Source organism: Megalops cyprinoides, chromosome 16 (assembly GCF_013368585.1).
Source record: "Megalops cyprinoides isolate fMegCyp1 chromosome 16, fMegCyp1.pri, whole genome shotgun sequence".
Lineage (NCBI taxonomy): Eukaryota > Metazoa > Chordata > Actinopteri > Elopiformes > Megalopidae > Megalops > Megalops cyprinoides.
In genome coordinates this window covers 30,605,284-30,629,051 of record NC_050598.1, presented here as the reverse complement: position 1 = coordinate 30,629,051, position 23,768 = coordinate 30,605,284, and the positions used below count along the sequence as shown (strand labels likewise).

Genomic DNA, 23,768 nt, shown 5'->3' with positions numbered 1-23,768 from the left:
TAAACCACAAGCTCAGTCATCACCCAATCAGTGTACAAGATCACGAGGGGGAGGTGGGCAGAGAACATATGCATTTATCTGCTTGTGGGATAGCACATATATATTTGTGTCCGTGTGAGAGAGAGAGCACATCTGTGTGTGTGTGTGTGAGAGAATATACTGTGGTTTTATGTGTGTTGTTTTTTTGAAATTGTGTGGTCATTGCATGGGTACAAATCAGTTAATATGTTTAATCAAATAACTTCAGAATGCTCTCATTTAATTTTTGTAAGTGAATATTATGGTGTTTGTATTCACAAATAAAGAGCAAGCATGAGTTCATCTGCTTCATTGCAAGAAAATAAGACTGTTTTTTTTTTTTAGATGAAGGGTTTGTAATCATTTCTGACTTGTGGTGTTTTTGTGATGATGGAGGTCTCAGGTGTACCTGTGTATATTAGTGGGAAGCATACCAGTATCCCACCTGCTCTATCCTTGAAGGAATTAGAGGAGCACTTCAGCAGAAACTGGGACCATGATAAGTGTGAGCTGTGGTCCTGGTTGGGCTTTGACCATGGACTGTCTTGTATTCTGAGTGTAGACTGGTCCGTGTTGCTGGTTGAGCGGTAGACTGACCAGTGTACCATGTTTTGTCACAGGATGTGCAGAAATAGAGAGATGCTGGTCAGCTGAGAAGACACAGCCTACAACACTGCCTCTGTTTCAGCTGCTCATCACCATCCTCAGTACATCCACACAGGTGAGCCCAGCAAGCTCAGCTTCCCTCTGCCGCTAAACAACCTCTGTCTCACACACACGCTCTCAGATCCCTGCCAAAGATGGTACATCACCATACACTCTGTGGCTGCTAATGATGATGGAGGGCGGGCCACTCACCCCAGCCAATACCAGTGTGCAGCCCCTACTAGGCTGATGAGTGGCAGCCATTTTGTGCCAGGGTGCTCCACAAACAGCCCCGTTCTCAAGATGGAAGTGATTCCATAAACAATTCTAGAATGCAGATGGTGCTGCACTGAATGTTGTCTTGTTGAATACATGCAGTATGGTGGCGACTGGCCACATTCAGACTGCTGCTTCAAAAAGAGATGAGCTGACTGAAAATGAGTAACAGAAATGACATATAGCTAACTTTGTAAGTTGCTCTGGATAAGGGCATCTGCTAAGAGACTTAAAAACATCTGCTCCTGAATTAAATGGCAAACAGTTGAATGTCCTAGTACACAATGCACTGCCAGCAGCAAAGTTTCTTTTGTTAAGTTTTAATGATCCACTCATTCCGTTATCTTGGCTGTTCATGGCCACTATGGCCAACCCACCAGGACACAGATATTCACCGTTTAGACACTCCAGTGAAACTAGAGAGAAATGTCTGTCCCTGAAGGGTGTTACCACCGCACTGCAAAGAGTTTGATGTGAAGGTCCTGTTGTAGACCAAAGCAGTCCACATCCTGAAGACCCCCCTGCTGAGAAGGAGGGGGGAGGGGGAGGGGGAGGGGGGAGTAGTGTCCCAGCAGAGGGGAGTGTGAGTAAGAGGTAAAGGAGGAGTGGGCAGCGTATGAAAGGAGAGAGGCAGCACATGGAACAGGGGCTCTGTCACAGGAGAGGATGTGTAATCACATGTGTCAGCTCATCCAGCCCCCCTACACACACTCTCACACAGAAACACACACACCCACTCACTCACAAACACACTCACACTGACTCACATACTGTCACACACACACAGTCATTAACACACACACACCCCCACTCATTCACAAATACACACTCACATACTTTCACACACACACTCTGAATCCCCTCGGGATGTGGCTGTTTTTGCTGTGGATTTTGGGGGTTTCATTAAAATTCATTATTTATTCATATTTTATTATTTATTTATTTACTACGTTCATTTATAGGATGTACGTTGTCTACCTGTGAAGTTATATGACTGATGTGTTTGTATATATGTGTGTTTATGGAGGACAGATAGTGTGAGTGCTGGCAAACAGCGGTGTATGTTTACAGACGTAATGATGTCAGTGAATGTATTAGGTAAGATTACAGGAGTTGTGACAGTTGCAAGTAATGAGTCAGGACATTGAATCTGTCACTATTATTATCCCTTGTTAACTCCTGATACTTTCGGTCTAAAAACAGGCACGGGTGAATCAAGTTTAGCTCAATAACATGTACTGGTGAATCAGGTTTAGCTTAATAACGTACTGGTGAATTAGGTTCAGCTCCATAACGTACTGGTTTTTCTGTATAGTACATATTAATGAGTCAAGATCATTGATAGTTGACTACATTTAAGAGTGAAGAAGTTTATGTGTAAACATATAACAGTATAATAGAATCAGGAGGCTGAGAACCATGTGGACAGCTTCAGTCATGTTAAGCAATCGTGAAAGCAGAGGCCTAAGAAGATTCCCCAGGTGATTTATTATATTCAGTAACAATAATAGAAAATATTAGAATCTTAACTAACAAAATATTAGAATCCTAAACTCCCATGAGGTGACTAGTTGTGTGTGTGTGTGTCTGTCTGTCTGTCTGTCTGTATTTATATATGTATGCATGCATGTATGTGTGTATGTATGTAGGTATGTATGTACTCACATACTCACTGGTACCCCTCTCCTGGCTGTGTGGAATGGCTGTCGTATAGTTGAGCCATGCTTGTCAGCTGTTGATGGACAGATACAGATTAAGCTGAGTGATGTGACGGCACAGGCACCTGAGGAGAAATAAGATGGCAAGTTATGACGACATGGCTGTGAGCTGAAGCCTTCTGAGAAACGCCACTTATCATCACTCACCACCCCCCACCTTCAGGGAGAGGGGGAGAGAGGATCTGTGTTGTGTCTGTGACAGTGCTGTCTGAGAGCTAGTGTGTGAGTGTGTGAGTGTGGGCACTGGCGGTAGGAGGATGTGTCACTGGTACAGACAGTGCCTGTGCCCCTGGCCTCTCTCAGACAATGGGTCAGCCTCCAGACTCTGGGACAGAGGGCCAGTCTGAGTGAGTCAGCATCTGGGCACACCTCTCTCTCTTTCACACACACACACACACACACATACACACAGGCGCACACACACACACGCACACACACAGGCACACACACACACACAGGCACACACACAGGCACACACACACACACATACACACACACACACACACACACACACACACACAGGCACACACGCACACACACACACAAACACGCAATCGGGTAAACATGATGCAAGGATGCACACACTCCATGAAGTTACGCACACAACCATAAACATACACATTTATAAACTCCACTCACAAACACATACACACGTAATAGTTAACATGCAACGTACACATACATACTTATATACACTCCCCTCATACTCACACACATACACACTTACACACATATACACTTAGGCACTGTACTCTAACATATACACTTACACACTGTACTCTCACACACTTACGTACTGCACTTTCACACACATACACACGCACGGTACTCTCGCACACATACTTACACACTACACTCTCCCACACATACACTTACGCACTGCACTCATGTACACATACACCGATACATACACGTACACACATGCAGCCCCCATCTCATCATCATCTAGGTGTTTTTACCAGATCAGAATGTTGCCCATTTCATCACTGAATTAATTTGGTAGGCTTTGACAATTGAGGTCCCTTTTTGTTGAACAAACAGAATTTCTGTTTTGCTGTATCAGATTTATAGAACAATATTAGATCAAAGATGTGATTATTTGTATTCCTTTTGTATCAGCTAGAAGGTTACAAGGTCAGTTTTTACTTGGCCTCTGAAATGTGCAGTACTCCTTAATACTCTAACAATAATACCAAGAGCATCTACCAATATAATATGAATGAATGACTGAATCCGCTCTCTACCTTCAGATGAATGTGTTAGCATGCGTGCTAATGTGTGCTCTCTGTGTGTGCTCTTGTATTTTAGTGTTCAGTATATACGGTAGTGTGTGTGTGTGTGTGTGTGTGTGTGTGTGTGTGTGTGTGGTGAGTTGGCTTTGTGCCAGCGGGGACATGCTATATTTATCCTGAGTGTGAGATCGAATTGGCTCCCCAATTCAACCTGATTCCCACACTTCGTTAGTGTAGCCCCTGGTGATTTTAATTAACCCCCCACGACACACACTGCATGCCTGTCTTACTCAACTAACGCACACACACACACTGCACGCCTATATTACCCAGCTGAGAGACACACACACACACACACTGCACGCCTATATTACCCAGCTGAGAGACACACACACACACACACACACACACTGCATGTCTGCTGAGACACACAGGATCTTGATTAGACATACAGACATGTACACATACAGTAACATACATAGCCAGATCTGTAGTTATATGTGCAGGATGTGAGTGGGAAGGGGGATTAGGGTGGGTGGGGGTTACAAGGTGTCCCACTCAGGGGGACATCAGTTACCAGCTCCCAAGTTTACAGCAGTGGCAGGTCTGCCTGTTAATGAATGTCAGCCTGTTGCCACCACACACTCGGTCTGCTGAGGGCTCCTTGGGAGGGCAGTGTGCACACTGCTTTAGAAAGGACCTGGAACACATTGTTAATGGGGGTCACATGGCATTAAATGCAGGTCCTGCACAATTCTGTTTCTTTATTTCCCTTTGATCTCTCTTTTATCTCTTTTTCTTCTCTTTGTTTCGGCCCTCACCTGTTTGCCTTTTGAATGGCTTTCATCTGTCCTCTTTCTCCTTTAATTTGTCCATAACCTAGAAGTTGCTGGATTGAATTACCAGACGCATACTGTTACATCGTGCTTAAACATTCAAACGCATTATGTCTTTTAAAAAGCAATGTAAATGGCAAGGATGGATCTATAATCGGTGTCCCAAGCTGGCGTGTACGGGCTCAAATGCAGCACAGTATTAATATCTGAGTTTGAAAGAACAGTGTGAGTGGATCGTGTCGTATCATGAGTATAAATAGTGTGGTTGGCAGAAGGAACGGCCATCATCGTGATCGGAGCTAGAACAGTCACGAGTCCACCTTAAATGAGCGCAGCGGAACAGCGGGACGGGCTGCCGGTGCCAGTTTGCGCTGTCAGGGAATTCCGACAGCGCGAGGAGGGGCCACGCAGTGACGTCAGCGAGTGGGGAAGGAGAGAGGCAGGGCGCTGTGTGTGTGTGGTGATATCATCGTAGGTTGCGCTTCGAGCCAAACGGCGTGTCCCTTTAAAACTCAGAGCTCGGCTCAACGCAATTCGATCCACGGCTCTGAGAGCGAGAGACTAGAAAGAAAGGAAAGACGAGCAATAAAAGATCGCAGCAGCACAACCGACGCTGATTACTGAACTGTCTCACTCCCCGTGTGTAATCTGATTTAAATTACCGGCGATCTGAAGGAAAACGAACGTTATTCCCAGTCTACAAGATTGTGTCGGCTTTCACAGTGAGCAGCTGAAATCGGTCTGCCGGCAGCGCTTTCAGACGGAGCCCGGCAAACAGGAGCTGAAGCCCGGGACTCATACTTCACTCATTCCTTCGGTATATACTGGGATACTTTTAAACCGTCGTTTGAACATCAATTCATGATTGACCACCGCCGACAATCACAGTCGTCCTGTTTTCAGTTGTTTTTGTTTGTTATTTTTGTGGGATGGAATTGTATGACGGTCTATCGCCAAGGCTTATTTACCCTTTTCTTGCCTTGTCAATCCGGAGCCGCATTTAAATTCGTGGTGGAGCTTGTTCAGTTGTACAGTTACTAGGTTGATGATTCAGTTAGTTCACCTGACAATGAAATGTGGAATTATAATTGGAATTATCAGTGATTCGCTATACTGAAGGACCACGGCAGTCGTTCCCATTGAAATATTTGATTTGGTAGTACGGCTTTGCAGCCAGTGTTTTAATGTAGTTTCTATCGTCACTGTTCAACAGAGCGCTCACCGTGACGGGACTTTGTGGAGTTTGGAATAGCGACGTGGGAACCTGTACTTGTAAGACGAGTTTTTACAGTTTCAGTTGAGGTAAGTGGGCATTTTTTTCTGAACACACTGTACTTGTCTTGAAACTGTCGCCGTACTGTCGAGATCACAAAAGATAGGCAGCACGCTGGAGTGGGACTGCAGGCGTAGTGAAACTACTCCACTGACTGTAGTAACGAAACGGGCTTCTGCGAAACCGGAAGACCCGCTCGCGTCTGCTCTTAACCCGTTAGTGGCTGACTGAAGAGAAGTGCATTTAATCTTCCCCACAAAGATAATCTGAAATGTGACGTGCGCCGATTGACGTCGCAGTACAATTTATTGATAACGGCACTTTGTTTTCGGTATATTAAACTTCCAGTTATTTACATGCACCGTGGTAGCTATTTGTATGAGTGTCCTGAAGGACTTTTTTTATTCAAATACCACAAAGCGGCACTTCAAACACGGAACCCACGTGTGTCCGTGGGAGAGGAGGGGATGGAGAATGACTCGCTTGTGTAACGCGATCCCACTCCTTTGTCTGTGGGAGTGGCTGTCTTTAGATGGAATCAATTGCCGGAGTCCGTACAATAAGAGATTGAGAGGAAGTCATTTGCATCATTTTACCTCACGGGTTGGAGGTGGGGTGTTTTGTGTCTGTGGTTTTTCTCAAAATACATCAAAACACGGAGGGGAAATTAGCTTATCAGGACACCCCAGAAGAATCTAATGTACTGGAAGTTTTTCATAATAACCACGTTCCTAGTACATTTATCTAACCATCTTCCATGCGTGAGTGCCCTGTAAAGGATGTCATAAACCACGGCGGGGGTAAGGAACACCCCTTTGAAATCGACTTCCGAGCGGTTAATTTATAGCTCGATTGACATGGAAACGAATTGGCATGTTTGCTTTTCTTTGAAGACGTCGGGGAGTGCAGGGTAACTCGGAAAGGCTTCCGCCTGTGCGAGTAACGCTAATGTTGCCGCTAGCTGCCGGTGTTTGAAGTGCCCGCCTGTTCGCCCCTGTAGTGAATGCGAATGAACAATCGCCCGCCTTCATGCTGTGACGAAACCTGATGTTAAAGCTACACATACCACGAAGCCACCTGTGTTTATAGTGTAGTAGAATGCAGCACATTCATGAATAATGAATGTTTGGTGACCTACTGAAACTATAGAAAAGATATGTATTCTTTCAATTGTTATTTGTCGTCAGTAAGTGTTATTGAGATCTCTTGTCCAGGATAATTATGAAATTATGCCTACAAATAAAGCTGCTCAGAATTAATGATGTTCTGACTATTGTTGCAGTTCCAGCTGTTGCCTGTATTTATCTAGGGCTGAGTGAATTCACTCTGTTTGTAAACTTAGGAGGGTGTGTATGTTAGGACACAGGTGCACAGTATACATTTGTTTGGGGGTGGAGCCGTGGGTGGGGGTGGGCGCCATGTGTTTGGGATTTTGACGTCGTGCATAGCAGTAGCACATAAGTAATATGGGTCAGAATGATTGGTGTAAACTGATTAGTCAGCTGATGCAGTCCTTGTGCTGGGTGACGCAATGAGATTCCAGCACTGCTTTGATTCTAAACACAGCCATTGTCGCACATCCTCACTGGCCTTCACGGCTTCCCTGAATGGCAGAGTTTCAGAACCTCTGCTTCTGAGAAACAGACCACACACACACACACACACACGCCAACGGTGTGCCCTGCCCAGAGAGGGAGGGGAGAGCAGCACTTTCACTTCTGCTTATGTTTCTGTTCAGTGGGACTTGATTTTCTGTCTGGGTTTGATCTCGGGGATGGGAGGGAGTGAGTGAGTGCGTGTGATGAATGGAAATGTTTCCCACCATGTTTCTATGTCTATGAAATTTCATCACATTTTCAAGGAGAGGAAGTGACACGATGGGGAACAGGTGGTTTGTAAGTGCAAAAACAGTTAAAGGAAAGCGTGCTGTTTCTCTGTGGACGGGAATTGGGGGTGGGAGGGGTGATTTCTGCTGTCTTAGTGCCCAGAATGTGGTGAAAACCAGTCTGTACCCAAAAAAAGACCAGGTATCAGTGTCCGTTCTGTAGCCCTGTGTGTTTGTGTGGGTAAGTGTGCGCGTAGCATCAGTTCTTTAGCCTCACAATGTGTCACATGAATCCCAAAACCAGCTTGCTGCTTTGTTTGGCTGTCTCCTGGCTGTGGAGGTTTGGCCCCAGCCCGCGTGTTTGTGTTGGTTTGTGGCCCGTGATGATGTTGATGGTGACGAAGAGGTGAAAGGGGAGGTGTCAGTGAGTCACACTGAAGGCGCACGGGAAAGGCATCCACTTTACACGTTTTGTCTTGTTCTTCTCTTTGTCACTCCTCTGACTCCTCGCTGTTTTGGGAAGGAGAGGCTGCTTCAGTGGGAAGTGCACAGAGCCGGACTGTTCTGTGCCCTAATAACCCAGCATCTAGTGACTCAGTCCATGGGCTTCATTGGGGGGGGGGGTATATTGGCTCTAGTGAGAGGGTGATGGGCTGTGTGTGTGTGTGTGTTTGTGGCTGGCCATGTGTTTGAAATACACACATGTTGGCTGAGGTTTCTCTCCCCAGGCTCACTGAGTGTGTCTCAGTTCTTTGGATCTGTTTGTCGTGCTGTACTTAGATGTTCTTCTGCAGGCCCACATTGGGCTCTCCTGTTCCTGGAAGAGGGCAGAACAGGCTGCAGTGCTCCCGCATTTCTCGCTCTCCGTCGCGAGTAAACAGCACTGATGCTCTGCCCAATACCATGGCAGCTGTTACCAAGGGAACAAAGGCTACCCAAAGCAGTATGTTTTGTACAGTGATTTTTCTCTCTGGTTATTTGTTCCCAAATTTTCAATTTCTGAGAAACGGAGAGGACACAGCTGTAACTGAGAAACTTCTCTAAGGGGAGCTTTTCAGCTGTGTTTCTCCTTTATTCTATGTAATCCAGAGCAAGTAGGCCATGTTGAGATCTCCAATCAGTTGATGCAATCAGTGTTCGTCATCACACCGTCACTGCGGCAGGGGAATGTCTGTAATAGTGCACAGATGCACACTTACATGTTCACTGACAGCATCAGTGAGCAGTCCCCACCGCTGGCATGTCAGTGTGTGATGCACAGGATGCCCCATAGCTGTGCTGTCATCTGCCTGCTCTGAAGGGCTGAACACGCATCACCATGAGCAGTCTTACACATTGTCACATACAATACCGCTTCTTTCAAAGCTTCTGTCTTTAAAAGGAAGCTGGCGTGGGCTGGTCTTGGAGAAGTATGACTGTGTCGCAGTCTTTCCCCTTCAGAACCTGTGCCGTTTCTGGAAAATCAGATCATCTTTTCTCTACTTGAGTGACTTCTCTGAAAGCTGTAGTGACTGGGGCAGTTGGGTGTTGCTGGGAAATAGACCTCATGCCAGATGGGCAGGTCACAAATTTTCTCACACTACATACTGATGGAGCAGACTGTGTAGGCGCTTATATTACTGGTAACTGCATCTCTAATCTCAGACACATGAAAAGATGTAATGTTTTTGAAATTTCCAGTGCTTCTTTGAAAGAGCTTGTTATACTCGTTCACTGTAGCTGGTGGGGGTGGGTACTGATGTCCCAATTACAGAGAAGCAGAACAGCTAAAAGATACCATTATTGTTCCACAGGAAACCCACCCCCCCAGCCACACCCGTCCCCCATCGGCAGGCCCTCTTCCTGTGCCTCTGACGACAGCTTCCTGTTTGATCTCAGCCCCACTGTGGCTGTCGCTCTCCCTCCTCCTTCCACATGTGGCCCACAGCGTTCTGCGTGCCAGTGTTTTTGTGGGTCACTGTACAGATGGCAGTTTGAGTAGAACTGAAAAAGTTTAAAGGTTGGGACATGTTTGGATGGGTTTGCCTCTTTGGAAAGCAAGGCGAGGCAATAGCTCTATACACCAGTATGGTTTTGTGGAGTGGAAGATACTCAGCTGTCCAAAGCATTTAAAGCATTACTGTACTCTCTTTAAATCCAAGCTGTCTTCTGTGAAGATCATGGCTGGATTATTTAGAGGACTTTAGCACTCTTTGTGTTTTTTTCTTTTCTTTTTTGTTTTAAAACTGCATCAGTCCGATGGGAAGTGTGACTTAAGAGATGATGTCAAAAAAAGAGATGGACATTTTGAAATATTTAGGACAGCTTCAGCTTCCTTACCCAGCTTCCTCATTGAGATAACATATTTGGCATAGAACAGTCGTCTCTGTTCTCCTGCTGTAAAATATTGAAAATGTTGAAAACTTTCAAAATGCGTTTTAAAATTGTATTGGCTGGAACGGGGTAGATTTCGACAGGGCACAGAGGGTAAACACAGGAAGACCAGACAGAAGGAAAACCGAGAAATCTCACTGATGGCATCAGTCAGCAGTGTTGATGAAAATGAAATTTCATGTGACAGCTCAGGTCAGTACTCATCTGACTTTATTATGTCTCTTATAATTCACTGCACTGCTGAACGTGCTTTGCTTGCAGTGGTGAAACTAGTTTGCCACACATTCCACTTCAGTGGAGCCCCAGTTCCAGACATCAGGAAAAGGCAACCACCTTCTAGCACTCGTAAATGTGTGCATGTTCATACAAGCAGCTAAGTGCCTCTGTTAAGGGCACCTTCTGCTGTCCCTCCATTTTCTAAGGTAAGACTAAACAGAGCTGACAGCTCTGCATCCTCAGTGTGGACAAGCTGTTGAGCATTGCAGTTGGAGCATTAGCAGCGGAATGCACTCTAATCGAGGAGCCAATGGCTGTTGTGTTTCTCTCAGAGGGAGGGAGGGAGCAGAGCCTGTCCTGGTCTGACCTCTAGCTCCAGATCAGGATGTACTGTGTGTGTGTGTGTGTGTGGGAGGGCTGGGAGTGCTGCTTCTTTATCGTGGTGAGCCAGCCTGCATCACCAGTGGACACACGCACACACAAGTGGGACAGACGCAAAACTCAGCTGCTCCTGCTGGTCTCTGACGTCATATTTCCTCTCCACAGCTAGAGCCATATCTGGGGTTCATTACGCAATGGCCAAATGTGGACACCGACCCTCCGTGTGTCCCTGTCCATCCTGTTCTCTGCTCTCTTTCTCTCTTACATGCAGAGCTGTGATTATTTATAGCAGTACAGTTCTTTTGTCCTGGCCCATGTCCCAAAGAGCTCCGCTGGGCAGGGGAGATATTTCAGATATCTCGGAAGAGCCGGATGCAGGAAGAATGTAACCATATTTGCCTTCTGTGTCGTCTTATCATGTAATCCAATAGCAGTCTAGGCATCCACAACTGTAGACCGTGCTCTGGTTACCACACAGGTCTGTAGGCTTGTGTAGTAATGTGTGTAATGCATTGTCATTCATTGAATTTCGTTAACTTCATATTAACTGTTACCAAGTACAAGTGTGCTTGCAAGTACATGTCTGATTTCACTATGGTTATTTCCTGGTAGCTGTGGTATCATTTCTCTGACAGTAATGGCACACCCAGCACCCATCTCTCCTGGATTGGTGCGTTATGGTAATGTGGGGAATTCAGGAGGGGGTTGGTGACTGTGACCGTCACGGGGAAATGCCTTTGAGATTAGGGGAAATTTGGTGATCTGGGGGCGAGAGCTGATGACACATTATTTTTAAACATCTTTATTGCAGAGGAAGGTGTTGTGTACGATCTTTCCTCTGCTCATCAGTTTGTCATATATGTGTAGTGAGGTATACCCTGTACATCTGGTCCTGTAAATCTTTTTGCTTCATTCATCTTGTTCTTACTGCGTGTTGAAGGTTCTTTGTGACCTGGTGTAGTTCTCTGGGAGATTGGGGGTAGACACTCTGTTGGTCGGCAATTAGGCGGTGCTCTTCTCAGGGGAATAAGGTGATCTGAGGACAGGTGGTCTGTTTGGGGGTTCGGTAAATCCAGAAGTCATGAGTGTAAATCCCCCTGATGTATCTGTGTGGGGGTTTTGCATTGTGGTTGTCTGTAAATCGCATCTTCGTATTTAGGCTAGCTGCAAGCTAACCCTTCTGCAAGGTGATTTGGTGGTTATGGATTCCCCCACTCGGCCTAAACCTACCTCGATCAGTTTCCTGTTTGTTTTGGCAAACCGCACCAAAGTCTGACAACGCAGGTCTGAGAAATTCCCAGAGACGTCAGAGCGAAAACGCCTCCGTCACCTGTGCGTAAGATGGGCGTTGCTCTCTGATGTCCCAGCGGGGAAGGGTTAAAGTTTTGGGGTAAGCCCTTTTTCTCTATCACCAGGCTGTTGCGGGGAAGCCCCGCTGAGTCACACACTTTCCTGTGCACAGGTCTGCAAGCATGGCAGGCAGTGAGAAAACATAGAAGATAAGACCTGTGATGTGTGGCCTTCTCATAAACAAATGGGGGTGACACACTGGTTGAGGTGACACCCCCCCAAGCATTTTGAGATTCCTGAATGAAAATCTAGCTGAGAATCTGCATTGTTCATTTGTTCCTATTAATCTTATCTGTGATGTGTTTTCTGTTTAGAAGACAGCACCCTAATCTGTCAAAGTGGGTATGTGACCCATCTGAATGGGAGCCATTCACTTACCAACATGTAGCCACTTACCTGGATGGCGATCAGCCAATCACATGTCCAGACGGAGACCTGACCGTCTATTTTTTGGTGGAGTTCAACCACCACCAACAGTTGGAGTGCGGTGAACTAACTACTTCTCTGAGTTGGCCCTAGTTGAGAGACTGAGATGACTGAGTTATGGAGATTAGGCATGTGTGTGGGGCCCTGGCTGGAATGTCTGCTATGTCTGACATGTCTGTGCCCATCTGGGCCATAGAGAACTGCTTACTCACACTATTTACAGACCTTTCACACATGCACAGACACAGCACAAACTTGCATACATACATGCATGACCACACTCTACACCAGCCTCTCTTCAGTTCCTCCTTTAGTCGTCTTTTGACATTTTTCACATTTCCTAGTTTACAAATAGCCTGCATCTGGCCAAGAACTGTTTGGAATCATACATGGATTTGTTTATCTGTTACTCGCAGTGTTAATGTTGTACATTCATTTTCAGCACCGTGTGAAGCCTCATTGTTTTCATTCTGTCGATTCAGTATTTCCTCGCTGTGTGCATCATTGACAGCAGGCAGGATTTGTGTGCGCTCTTAGTTTTGGAAGCACGGGGGTGGTTTCAGAGGTGGCAGTGGCAGCTCGCTGTCATTTTTGTGAATGGGTCCTGGCTGGCTTAGGTTTTAGGGGAAGTCTGACGTTTGCATCATCCGATCCACAGAGTCCATGTTGTGCTTCATCTCTCTGGCTTTGGCTCAGTTAAGTTTCGTTTCTAGGCAGGGATGTGGGAGTTGAGTGTGGATATATATATTGCCATCAGGACGGTTTGCAGAGACAAACCATTATGCACATTATGAAATGAGTGACCCTTCTCACCCTGATTCTTATTCCCAGGCGGAATCCAGGAGGAACAGAGATGATCAGCTGCTGGAGCTGAAGCTGATTGGCTAATCAAGTGATTGTGAGGGTCATTTCTTGATGCTGATCTGAAAGGTAAGAAGTAATTTTTTCTAATGGTGGTTTCAAGTCAAAATGTATGCAGTGTTAGCCTACCTTACTGCACACCTTCCACCTCAATAACGAAGCTGTATCTAATTCACTCCTCTGCTGTGTCTGAGTATGCGCACTGCGATGCAGTGAAGGCGCATCTGTGTCACATCTATTTCTGTCCCCTTGATGCTAAATATGGACCAACAGAAAGAAATATCACGACATGCTTTTCATAGAGTGCCGGAATGAGTGGGAGGCTCTGGCTGTTTGTCGGGCTAATTCAAGAGTACAGAGTGAATGGGATTCTCTTGAGCAATAAAGCAGTTTACTTTGTGTGTGTTTGTGTGTGTGTGCGTGTGTGCGTGTGTGTGTGTGTTTGTGAAAACAGCAGAAAAGACGTGTGGGAGACTGATATGAGCACAGGCTGTTCTGTCTCTCTCTGCCCTAAGGAAAAAAAGGTTTGAATTTTAGATGTTCCTCCGTGCTGTTCAGACCTTCTGTTGTTGTTCCTGTGCCCTCCCCCTCCTTTGCACTGGCTCGTTCTCTCCATCACGCCTGCTCTAATGAGATTAGCCCTAGTACATCCTCCCCCCTCCCTGCATGTAACACACTCACACGCTTTGACTCAGTCACACTTAGACACACACACACACTTACTCAGACACACACATACACACTAACACTTGCACAGACAAAGCTGTCCAGCTTCTACAGTCCAGTTTCAGCAGCCATTACACCTTTGTCTTTCAGTCAATCCTATTTTAGACGCATTAATTTATCCAGCTGGAATCTGACAGGCTACCCAATGGTTAAAATAACCTCTATGCACTTTCCTTTCAGCAAAACACTCTGCTACTCCACCTCTGTCCTAATGAATGATTAGCATTTTGTCTTTGCTTCACATCAGTGGAAGTTTACAGCCCCCTCTAGAGGCAGTTGGTGGTAGTTGCAAAATGCTTGGAGAGAATTGGGTTGATATGTTAGCACAGTGACACACTGTTGCTACTGAACCTTTCAAAGAGCGTGTGGGGTACCTGAAGAGTTTTCTGTCTCTTAACTGTAGAAGACAAAGGCTACAGAAATGAACTGGTGTCCTCTCTCTGTTCAGCCTCTCATTTTCCATGGTCTCATGGCCTTGTTTCCTACTTCATTTCCATTCACTGCCAGATTCCCTGTTCTCTCACTCTCACCCAGACACCTCTTTCAGCAAGCTGTTGGGGCTCCGTGGGCAGAGCTCTTAAAGGGACCCATACTGACTCTCTCTCTCTCTCTCTCTCTCTCTCTGTACCACCTAGCTCACTGGTTGGCTCTGAGTGGCTCTGTGCAGAAGGCACACGGAAAAGGCAGAGAGATAAAGAGACTGACGGACGAGGAGGCTCCCCTTGGTGTGGGGTGTGGCCCTCTCTGTGCTGCAGTGGAGGGCTTCACAGATACAGCTAGTGTGGTGAGTGTCCCAGGAAGGCTGCCAACTGGCAGAGATGGTCCTGTGTGGTTGTGTCAGCTTGACTGTGAATTTGTGTTATACAGGAGTGTGTGTGAGTAGTGTATTTGTTTTTTGTGTATGTATGTAAGCGTGGTACATTTGTATTTAATATATGTGTGGTATACATGTGTGTGGACGCTAGGCTGGATGCATCACCCAGCGGAGCAGTTTGGTGGGCGTGGCACACGGGACTCCTTCCCTCTGGACGGACTGAACCGAGGACCATGGGCTCCCGTGGGCAGCCGCGCCTGGGCTCCTCCTCCCAGGTGAGCCAAAACCCACTTCTTTATGCTCCCTCAAATATCGACAGGGACCTTCACCCAGCTGCACTGTACGGAGCTTCAGCTCCACCATCGGTGTCTGTCACTGCTCTTCTTTCAGTGCTGTCATATGTTATATTTTCTGTGAAATGGGACTCATTTCTCTGCCCCCCTTTTACCCCCAGGTGCTCTTCCAGTGCCAGTCAACCCCTCCCCCACCTACCCCCAGGTCACATGACTGGCCTGAACCACCCCAGTAAATTCTTTAACAATGGGTGAGTCTCACATCTACTCGCACGCTACTTCTATGCTCCTCTGTCATGGTTCCACTCTGTACACCCCACAGGCAGAGTAAATAATGCTTATAAACTTACACACAAACATGCACACAGTGTAAGTACACAATGTACTCATCTGCATGTTACACACTCAGTAATCACAATGACTTCCCTGCTGCCTTACAGGATGAGATATGTTTTTAGTGTAAACTTGCCCTGGGTAACAGGCCAACTGAATGCAGGACGTGTTTCCCTCCCACAGTCCTTCACCTCGAGACAAAATGGAGCTGCCTCCAGCTCCGGGAGCCTGCGTGCAGAGGGAGCAGAGGCAGCCGCGCGTCTGGGAACACCTGGGACACCTGTATGAAACAGAGCAGAAGCCTGATGACCCCGCCCGCTCCTACCAGGGCCCTGCTCGCATTCACAATGGCTACAGCGCAGGACCAGGAGGGCACTTCGCCCCCCGCCCCAACCAGCTGCCAAGGGTGAGGAAAGGGAGATGGGGGTGGGGCATCAGGAAGAAGCGAGAGTTTGGTGGCATAGGGGAGGTGGCGAGGCAGAGAGCCAGACGCAGCACCCACAATGGAAGATGACATCCTTCTGATGTGCTGATCTATGTAATCGAACCCCTTCTGTTGACTTGTGTGTGACTGACTCCTTTCTTGCTCAGTTTGGGAGCCCTCACCAGCAGCATGGTCCCAGAAATATGGCCCCTCTGGGGGAACTGTGGAACCCAGGGCAGCAGGTGAGCACCACACACAGTATGGCCACCGTCCTTCCATTTCATATTCACCCACAACTCACTTACATCTACCTACTATCTTGACCGTGTGGATGTTGATTCTTCTGTTTCAGCAGTCCAGGGGCTTCCCAGGAAAGATGATGGGCGGTCAGCTGAAGCGCCCAGCACCCCCTCTTGGAGAACATTCAGTCATCCAGCACACCCCACCCCCACCCCTGCACCACCCACAGCCCACCAGTGAAGACTGCCCAAGTCCCAGCAAGAGGAAAAGGGGACCCAGCTCTGAACAGGTCAGAGTTCAGCTCTTCTCCTTTTTTCCATCTGTCCTGTTCTCAATCTCTTTCTCTTGTACCCTTGTCTTGTACTGCCATAATCTACTCTTACTTGATTTTCTGAGGTTCTTCATCCACATCCTGCTCTAGTTTAAGTGTGATGTTATTTTTGAAACATGCAACCTGTACGTGTTCTTCTTGGTTAAATCTGAGTGACTGACTAAACGCACTCTTCTCCTGCCTCCAGATCCCCCATCCAGGGTTACAGCGCTTTCCTGCTGCAGGACACCCTGCATCTCACTACCCTCCCCCAAAAGCAGGCTTCTGGAACCCAATGAATAAGGGCGGCGCATCCTGGCCCCCACCCGACAGGAAGGGTGGTCCTCTGGACTTCCAGGTGAGTGCTCTCTCTCCTATGCAGGGGACCACACCACAAATGTATTACCACCAAATGTATTAAGATAATAGGTAGAAGTGTTTGGTGTTTATTAAAGTTATAATTTTATGGTTAAATTTGAACAACAAATATTTATTCATTACATTTATTATATATATAGATAATGTCATATCTAACCACCATGCTATGAATTGCAGGTATAAAATAACATTATTTTGTCCTAAAATGACTCTTCAGTGCAAACTTTACTGTGTAGTTCATGCTGTTGGGTCTCTTATCCTGTTGTAGGACTCTGCAAAGCCAAGCATGGGGGGCTTTTCTTATAAACCTGGTCCCGGTGCTCCATCACCAGTGTCCCCACCCCCCTTCTCCCCTCCGGGATACGGTCCAGGACGCGGTAGCCACCCAGCCAAGCCGCCCCTCCCACCTCAGGGACTGGGAAGTTCTCCACATCACCCTCACCTTCCCTACCCCGTCCCCAACCACCTGCACCACCCCTCCCACCCCCAGCATGGCCGTGACACCCGCGGCGAGCCTCGGGGCGGACCTCCTCAGCGAGGGACTGACGGGGGCGGCAGCGTCAGCAGAGACAGGCCCGCCCCCCCACCAGCAAACCTCACCGCCGTGCCTTACAGCCACTCCCACCACCAGCCACTCCCAGGACACGGGCACGGACACGGCCCCCCCGCAGTACCTCAGCACACACCCCCCGAGGGCTGGAGGCCGCAGAGCCGGCACCCCGGCCACGCTCCGGTGAGAGCCTACTGCTATCGCTAGTGTGTGTGTGTGTGTGTGTGTGTGTGTGTGTGTGTGTTTGTATGAATGTGTGCTCTTAAACAACAAGGACTTAAACCAGGAACAGGTGTGTGTATATCAAGCTGTAACATGAGCTGTGTGTCTTCCTGCAGGAGTCTGGTCGCTATGGGCCAGCACTGGAATCTCAGGGTCAGCATCAGCAGCATCGTGTTGGGGAAGGGAGGGGTTCTGGGAATGGCCAGCGTACCAGCCTCTCGCAGGAGCCTCCCCGGGCCCCTGTCATCACCTCCAGCAGCACCAGCTCTGAGCCTCCTCACCAAACCGGCCTCTACAACAGCCGTAGCAGTGCGTGCAGAACCCAGGCAGCAGCTACAGCGCCCCCTGCTGTGCCCATCACATCCAGTGCCCTAAGTGGCTGGGCAAGCAAAGCCCCGCCCCCACTGCCCTCTGTCTGCCAGCCTCCTCCTCTGCTTCACCCAGGGCTCAATGGTGCCCATGTTGGCACTGCTAATCCATACCAGCAGGAACCCCAGCAACACCCTCCACCCCCCTCTGAGCAAGTCAAACCCTACTTAAGGCTGTCTGACCCCACTCCTGTCTCGTCTTCTTCCTCCCCCAGCTCAGGGTTCCAAAGGTCAGGGGTCATCACCAGCAGAGCCTCCAGCGCCCTCCCAGAGCCCACAAGCTCCTCACTGCACCTGTCTCGCCCAGCACCTCTTCCCACTGTTCCCACCCCCAAACCTGCATCTGCCCCAACCTACCCCAAACTCTGCCCACAGCAGGCTCCACCTCTCCCCCCTGCCTATCCCAAAGTCCCCCCTCCGCAAACTACCCCCACCCAGCCTCCCTCAGCCCACACCTACCCCAGGCTCTGCCCCTCTCAGGCCCCTCCAGCACCCCAAACCATCAAGGAGGCTCTAGACAAGCTGGACGCAGAACTGCAGGGACACATGCAGGCTGAGGAGAGACAGAGAGACAGGGAAGGAGTGAGGAAAACGGAGGAGCAGAAACTGATGATTGACAGAGAGAAGAAGGAAGAGAGAGGTGAAAAGCAACAAGAGGAGAATGCCATCGAGAGTCTGGAGAGACTTCTGTCTGGTGGCATATCAGGACCATCCCCTCTCTCCTCTGTGTCTCCCTCTCCTCCCGCCACCAAGCCCTCACCCCCCTACCCCTGGCTGAGCCGTGCTGGCGCCCCTCCTCTTCCTCCAGGACAGACTCCACCCCCCATCATTCCTTTGATGGAAAGGTCCCGGCCTCCCCCTCTGACCCCCCAGACGGAGTTTGCCCGTGAGAAACAGAGACAGAGGGAGAGGTGGGGAAGCACCGGGTCATCCCATAGCCCCAGCTCCAAGAATACCTCAGGTACCGCCTGCCCTCCTTATCTCAGCGCTCCTGGCCCCAATCTCTCCTCCTCCTGCGAAAACCTGGCCAGAGGCCCACTGATGCAGCCCACACCCAGCCCATCCAAAGACTCTCCCAGGGAGAGAGCCAGTAAAGAGGGTGGTGGCTCCAGCACGGTCTTGACCACCTCTCTCCGTGAACCACCCAAACTCTTCCAGGGCTTTCCCAGGGATACCCTGTCCTCCTCCGCTGGCAGCTGCAGTCGCTCCAGCACCAGTGCCAGTGGGCACAAGCTAGTGGGCACAGGCAGTGGCTTAGGCAGCCTGGGCAGCAGTGCCAGCAGCAGCAGTGACTCAGACAGCGCACAGTTTGAGGAGGAGCCCCCTGAGCTGTCCACGATCCTGCCTGATGGACTGGCCACCATCATGAAGATGTTGGATGAGTCCATCAAAAAGGAGGAAGAGCTGAGCTCAGGCGCGGACAGAGGCCAGTATTCTCCCCCGTCCACTCTACAGAGCTACCTGTGTGCTCCCAATCTCCTCCCTGCACCCCGCCAGCAATCTGTGGAGGACCTGGGGACTGATTCCCACGCTAGTCCCCCTGTCCTTAGCAGACAAGGCTCCCTGGCATCTTCACTGTGCGAGGAAGAGGAGGAGGAAGCAATGAAACTTGCTCCGAAGCCCAGCCCAGGCCACTCCACACCATTATACCCACAATCCCAGGACATCAGAGGTGGACCAGGCGCTGATTACCGCCACAGTGACCTAGCCAAGCTATATGGCCTTCCTGATCCAGCCAAGGGTGAAGGAGATGATGATGATGATGATGATGAGGAAGAGGAGGAGGATGATGATGATGATGAAGGCAACGAAGCATCCTGCTCCCCGCCACCACAACGGCCACATCTCCACCAGACAGGCGTGGGCAGCATGTTCAAATCCCTGGCTTCTGTCCTGGGGAGTCAGAAATATGCCTACCGGGGTGGTCCCTTTGGAAGGCCCCCTCCCAACGCCCTCACAGGGGTCAAATACTCCTCCTCACTCTCCCTGGGTCCAGAGATCTGTTGCCAGCAGGGTACCTCCCCCACCTCCAGCTCCACCACTCACCCAGGGTTCGGCGGCTCACCCCAGCCCCTTACCCATGCTACCTCAGAGAAGCCGCGCTCTCCTGAGGGTGAGGCTGGCTGGAGAGCCCAGAGAGAGGGCAAGCTGAAGAGCGAAGAGGAAGAGATCAGCATCTGGAAACAGGAGAGTGGAGAGAAAGAGAGAAAGGTAGAACTGTTGGAAGGAGACCAGAGGACTCCGTTGTCTCCACATTCAGCCCCCGTCAAGACAGAACCAAAGTCCTTTGGGCTCCGGCCTGAGCTGAAGCTGACCACCATCTCCGAGTCCTCACTGGCAGAACTGGGCCGCAGCTGTGAGGTTCTACTGACCCGACATGCCATCCCGGTAGGAACAGGCTGTCGGGTCAAGATGGAGAAGGAGGACAAGGAGAAGGAGGCTCAAAAATCTGTAAGAGATAAAGAAAGAGAGAGGGAGAAGAGCCAAAAGAGGAGGCATGATGTTGGCAGCAGCAGCAGGAAACACCAGCAGAGAAAGGAGAGGAAGAAAAAGCACAAAGAAAAGCGAGAAGAGATGTTCTCCTCCTCTTCCTCACACTCCAGCTCCAGCCGGAGACACAAGGACGGGAAACACCACAAGGACAAGAAGAACCGGCAAGTCCTGGGGAACTTGGACCTCCAGAGCAAGGAGATTCGCGAGAAGACCCGGGTGAGAGAGGAGGACAGCTGCCCTGTGGCAGGAGAGAGGGGCAGGACAGAAGACAAGAGTGTGATGGGCAGTGATGGAGAGAGAGAAGACTCTGCAACCACAGCTGGAAGGGGGTCCAAGCCGGACGGCAGCATGGCCAGCGGGCCGATGGCTACTGCAGCCAGCACCACCTCGACCCTGGGCGCAGCTGACTTCCTGAAGCTGAAGGCTCTGTCAGACGGTCCCCCCAAGGAGCTGAAGATTCGACTGATCAAGGTGGAGAGTGGAGACAGGGAGACTTTCATTGCCTCTGAGGTAGAGGAGAAGAGGATCCCCCTGGCAGAGATCAGTATCAAGAACACTGCTGCTGAGGTCATTCGAGCCTGCAAGTGAGTGGCACATCACAGCCTGCTGGTGATTCTTCGAAAGAGGGGGGAGGGGAACAAGTTGAACAGCAATGTCACTATGTAGACTCGTTTTGTAGGTGACCAGCAGCATTTGTGATGCAGTCTGTTATGGTCTTTTTCTCAGGGGAGCGAGAGTGAAGGGGAAGTTCCGGGAGTCCTATCTTCTCCCCGCTTTTTCAGTCAAGCCCATCATGAACAGGGAACTGCCCATCCCGCGAGAAAAGCTCAACCCACCCACACCCAGCATCTATGTAAGTCACGTCCACACCTGTCAATCACCTTTCAATCCTGTAGACAAACAGCTGTCAGATATCTGTCACCATGACACACCTGTTATCACTAATCAGTCTCTGACTCAGGCCCATAAATGACTTAAACTTCAGTTGTAGCCATTTTGTCAACAGAAATATTTCACCGTGTACATGGTGACAGACACCATCAATATGTATGCAAGTTCTGCATATACAATAAATAGCAGGATGGCTTTTGATTGGGTGGGAAGACTGTGTTTCAGTTGTTGTTAGGGTTGATTCATACCGCCCCCTCATGGCAGCATACTGTTCCCCGCATAGCCAGATTTCCTACTCCACAACCATAAGCCCTCCCTACAAGTGCTGGTTTTCATTACAGCTGTAATGTTAATCTCCCCGCTGTAATGAGCCGATAGATTATTTGAATGCATTCTGTGGCAAATAATTCCTTTAGAAAGAGGTTCAACTTAATGTTGAATGGTGTTCTGGATTTGTAGTTAAACTGTACTCTGAGTAAAGGTGTTTTGTGGTCTGTTCACACACAACACTTACCCTTTACTTCAGCTTGTAACACAGTATGTCCTTCATGAAAACAGCATTTCTTTCACATTGAAAGTTGGCCAGACCATTTTGTAATTTTATCATAATTAGAGCACTTAAATAATCATGCCCGAGCACCATTATGATGTCAATTACAGTATGTGTAATATCATAAAGAAGTGACTGAACAATTATGAGTAATAAACAGAAAGGTGATTTAGAGTGATACAGAAAGCAAACTAAATGGTAGATTACAAGGGCCTGGTTTTGAGACCACGACTATACTGCTGTATTATACATGTGGCAGAAACATGTCAAACAGCAGGGCTAGTGTTGTGCCTTCCACATAACTGCACAGCATTGCTTATAGCACCATATGTGTTTCTCCTTGTAATTTTATCCAATTTTCAAGTCTCTGGGCAAGTGCAGTAATAGGAATTTGAATGAAAAGTAGTTTACTGGTATGACAGTAATGTGATTGGGCTATGCTGGCACAGTCTGTAGCAGTTGGGTTTTGTGGGTTATGATGTACAATGTAAAGGAGTGCCAGGCATGCTAATGGCCTTTCTGTTCCTCTAGCTGGAGAGCAAGAGAGACGCCTTCTCCCCCGTGCTTCTGCAGTTCTGCACAGACCCCAAGAACCCCATTACTGTCATCAGAGGGCTGGCTGGCTCCCTCCGCCTCAGTGAGTCTCCTGCCCCATCACTATTTTCAGCAACACAGCACTCCTCCGCTACCCTATCCAAACATTCACATTACATTCACATTTATTCATCTGGCAGGTGCTTTTATCCAAAGCGACTTAAAAGTGAGGTAGAGTACAACACAAGCAGAAAACCATAAGAAGTCAACAATCTTAGAAGCACTGCATGAGCAGGTTTCAATGCTAATACAGCACAGCAACACAGCATAACCTTGTAAACACTGCACTAAAACTCCACAGCATCACATGACACGACCATCCCCATGTGAGCCTGTTTATCAGCTGACTGATGACTCTGTGACTCTCTCAGATCTGGGGCTGTTCTCCACTAAGTCTCTGGTGGAGGCAAATGGGGAACACGCAGTGGAGGTGCGCACGCAGGTGCAGCAGCCGGCTGATGAGAACTGGGACCCCAGTGGCTCTGCTCAGACCTGGCCCTGCGAGAGCAGCCGCTCCCACACCACCATCGCCAAATATGCCCAGTACCAGGCCTCCAGCTTCCAGGAGAGCCTGCAGGTACGCCCCGCCCACACAACCACGCCTCAAACTTTCCTCATCCACAACCTGTGTGCTTCCTGCAGTCTCAATCTCTCTCCTCACTCTGACCACAGGAGGAGAAGGGCAGTGATGAAGAGGATGAAGATGATGAGGATGAAGAAGAGGAGAAGAAAAAAGCCTCAGAGCCCCCAGCCAACACAGCCTCAGCCACCAACACCAGCAACAGCAGGTAGAGTTCTCCCCACCTCACACAAAGCAGGCAGTCCTTGGCAGCACACTCTTGTCTTTTTGAGCAGCGTATTTAACTTGACCTGCTTTAATAGTCCATTGAAATAAATGCAGTTGTGTAGTACAGGGCACGGCTTGTAACACAGACAGTTCTATTACCTTACCTGGTGAGGGCACATTCCCACAGTAAACACTGAACTATACAAATGACTGTAAGACGGTCAGCTCCTCTGTATGGAATGCTTTTGTTTCTAATAGTCTTTTTCCCCCTTGTCCCTTAGTGGGGAGCAGAAACCAGTGGGAAAGATCATCAAATTTGGTACCAACATCGACCTCTCAGACGCTAAGAGGTGAGCAGACATGTT

At 48.7% G+C, this 23,768-nt stretch overlaps 1 protein-coding gene across 3 annotated transcripts in view; it reads left to right on the top strand.

The window, feature by feature from the left end:
* Positions 1-23,768, top strand: part of kdm6ba (lysine (K)-specific demethylase 6B, a) — a 40,077-nt gene that overhangs the window by 13,124 nt on the left and 3,185 nt on the right. Inside the window, exons 2-18 of one of the 3 annotated variants that reach the window (XM_036549107.1) lie at positions 639-739; positions 5,939-6,027; positions 13,401-13,499; positions 14,792-14,940; positions 15,122-15,245; positions 15,425-15,514; positions 15,780-16,002; positions 16,188-16,262; positions 16,373-16,549; positions 16,779-16,928; positions 17,217-17,681; positions 17,837-21,165; positions 21,308-21,434; positions 22,554-22,659; positions 22,988-23,193; positions 23,289-23,404; positions 23,685-23,753. In XM_036549107.1, coding sequence (XP_036405000.1) covers positions 15,127-15,245; positions 15,425-15,514; positions 15,780-16,002; positions 16,188-16,262; positions 16,373-16,549; positions 16,779-16,928; positions 17,217-17,681; positions 17,837-21,165; positions 21,308-21,434; positions 22,554-22,659; positions 22,988-23,193; positions 23,289-23,404; positions 23,685-23,753 — 5,252 coding nt within the window. In that variant the 5' untranslated portion in view covers positions 639-739; positions 5,939-6,027; positions 13,401-13,499; positions 14,792-14,940; positions 15,122-15,126. Of the gene's footprint in view, positions 1-638; positions 740-5,207; positions 5,543-5,938; positions 6,028-13,400; positions 13,500-14,791; positions 14,941-15,121; positions 15,246-15,424; positions 15,515-15,779; positions 16,003-16,187; positions 16,263-16,372; positions 16,550-16,778; positions 16,929-17,216; positions 17,682-17,836; positions 21,166-21,307; positions 21,435-22,553; positions 22,660-22,987; positions 23,194-23,288; positions 23,405-23,684; positions 23,754-23,768 lie in introns of those variants that run through there. The other 2 variants (XM_036549105.1, XM_036549106.1) reach the window with 2 other exon arrangements.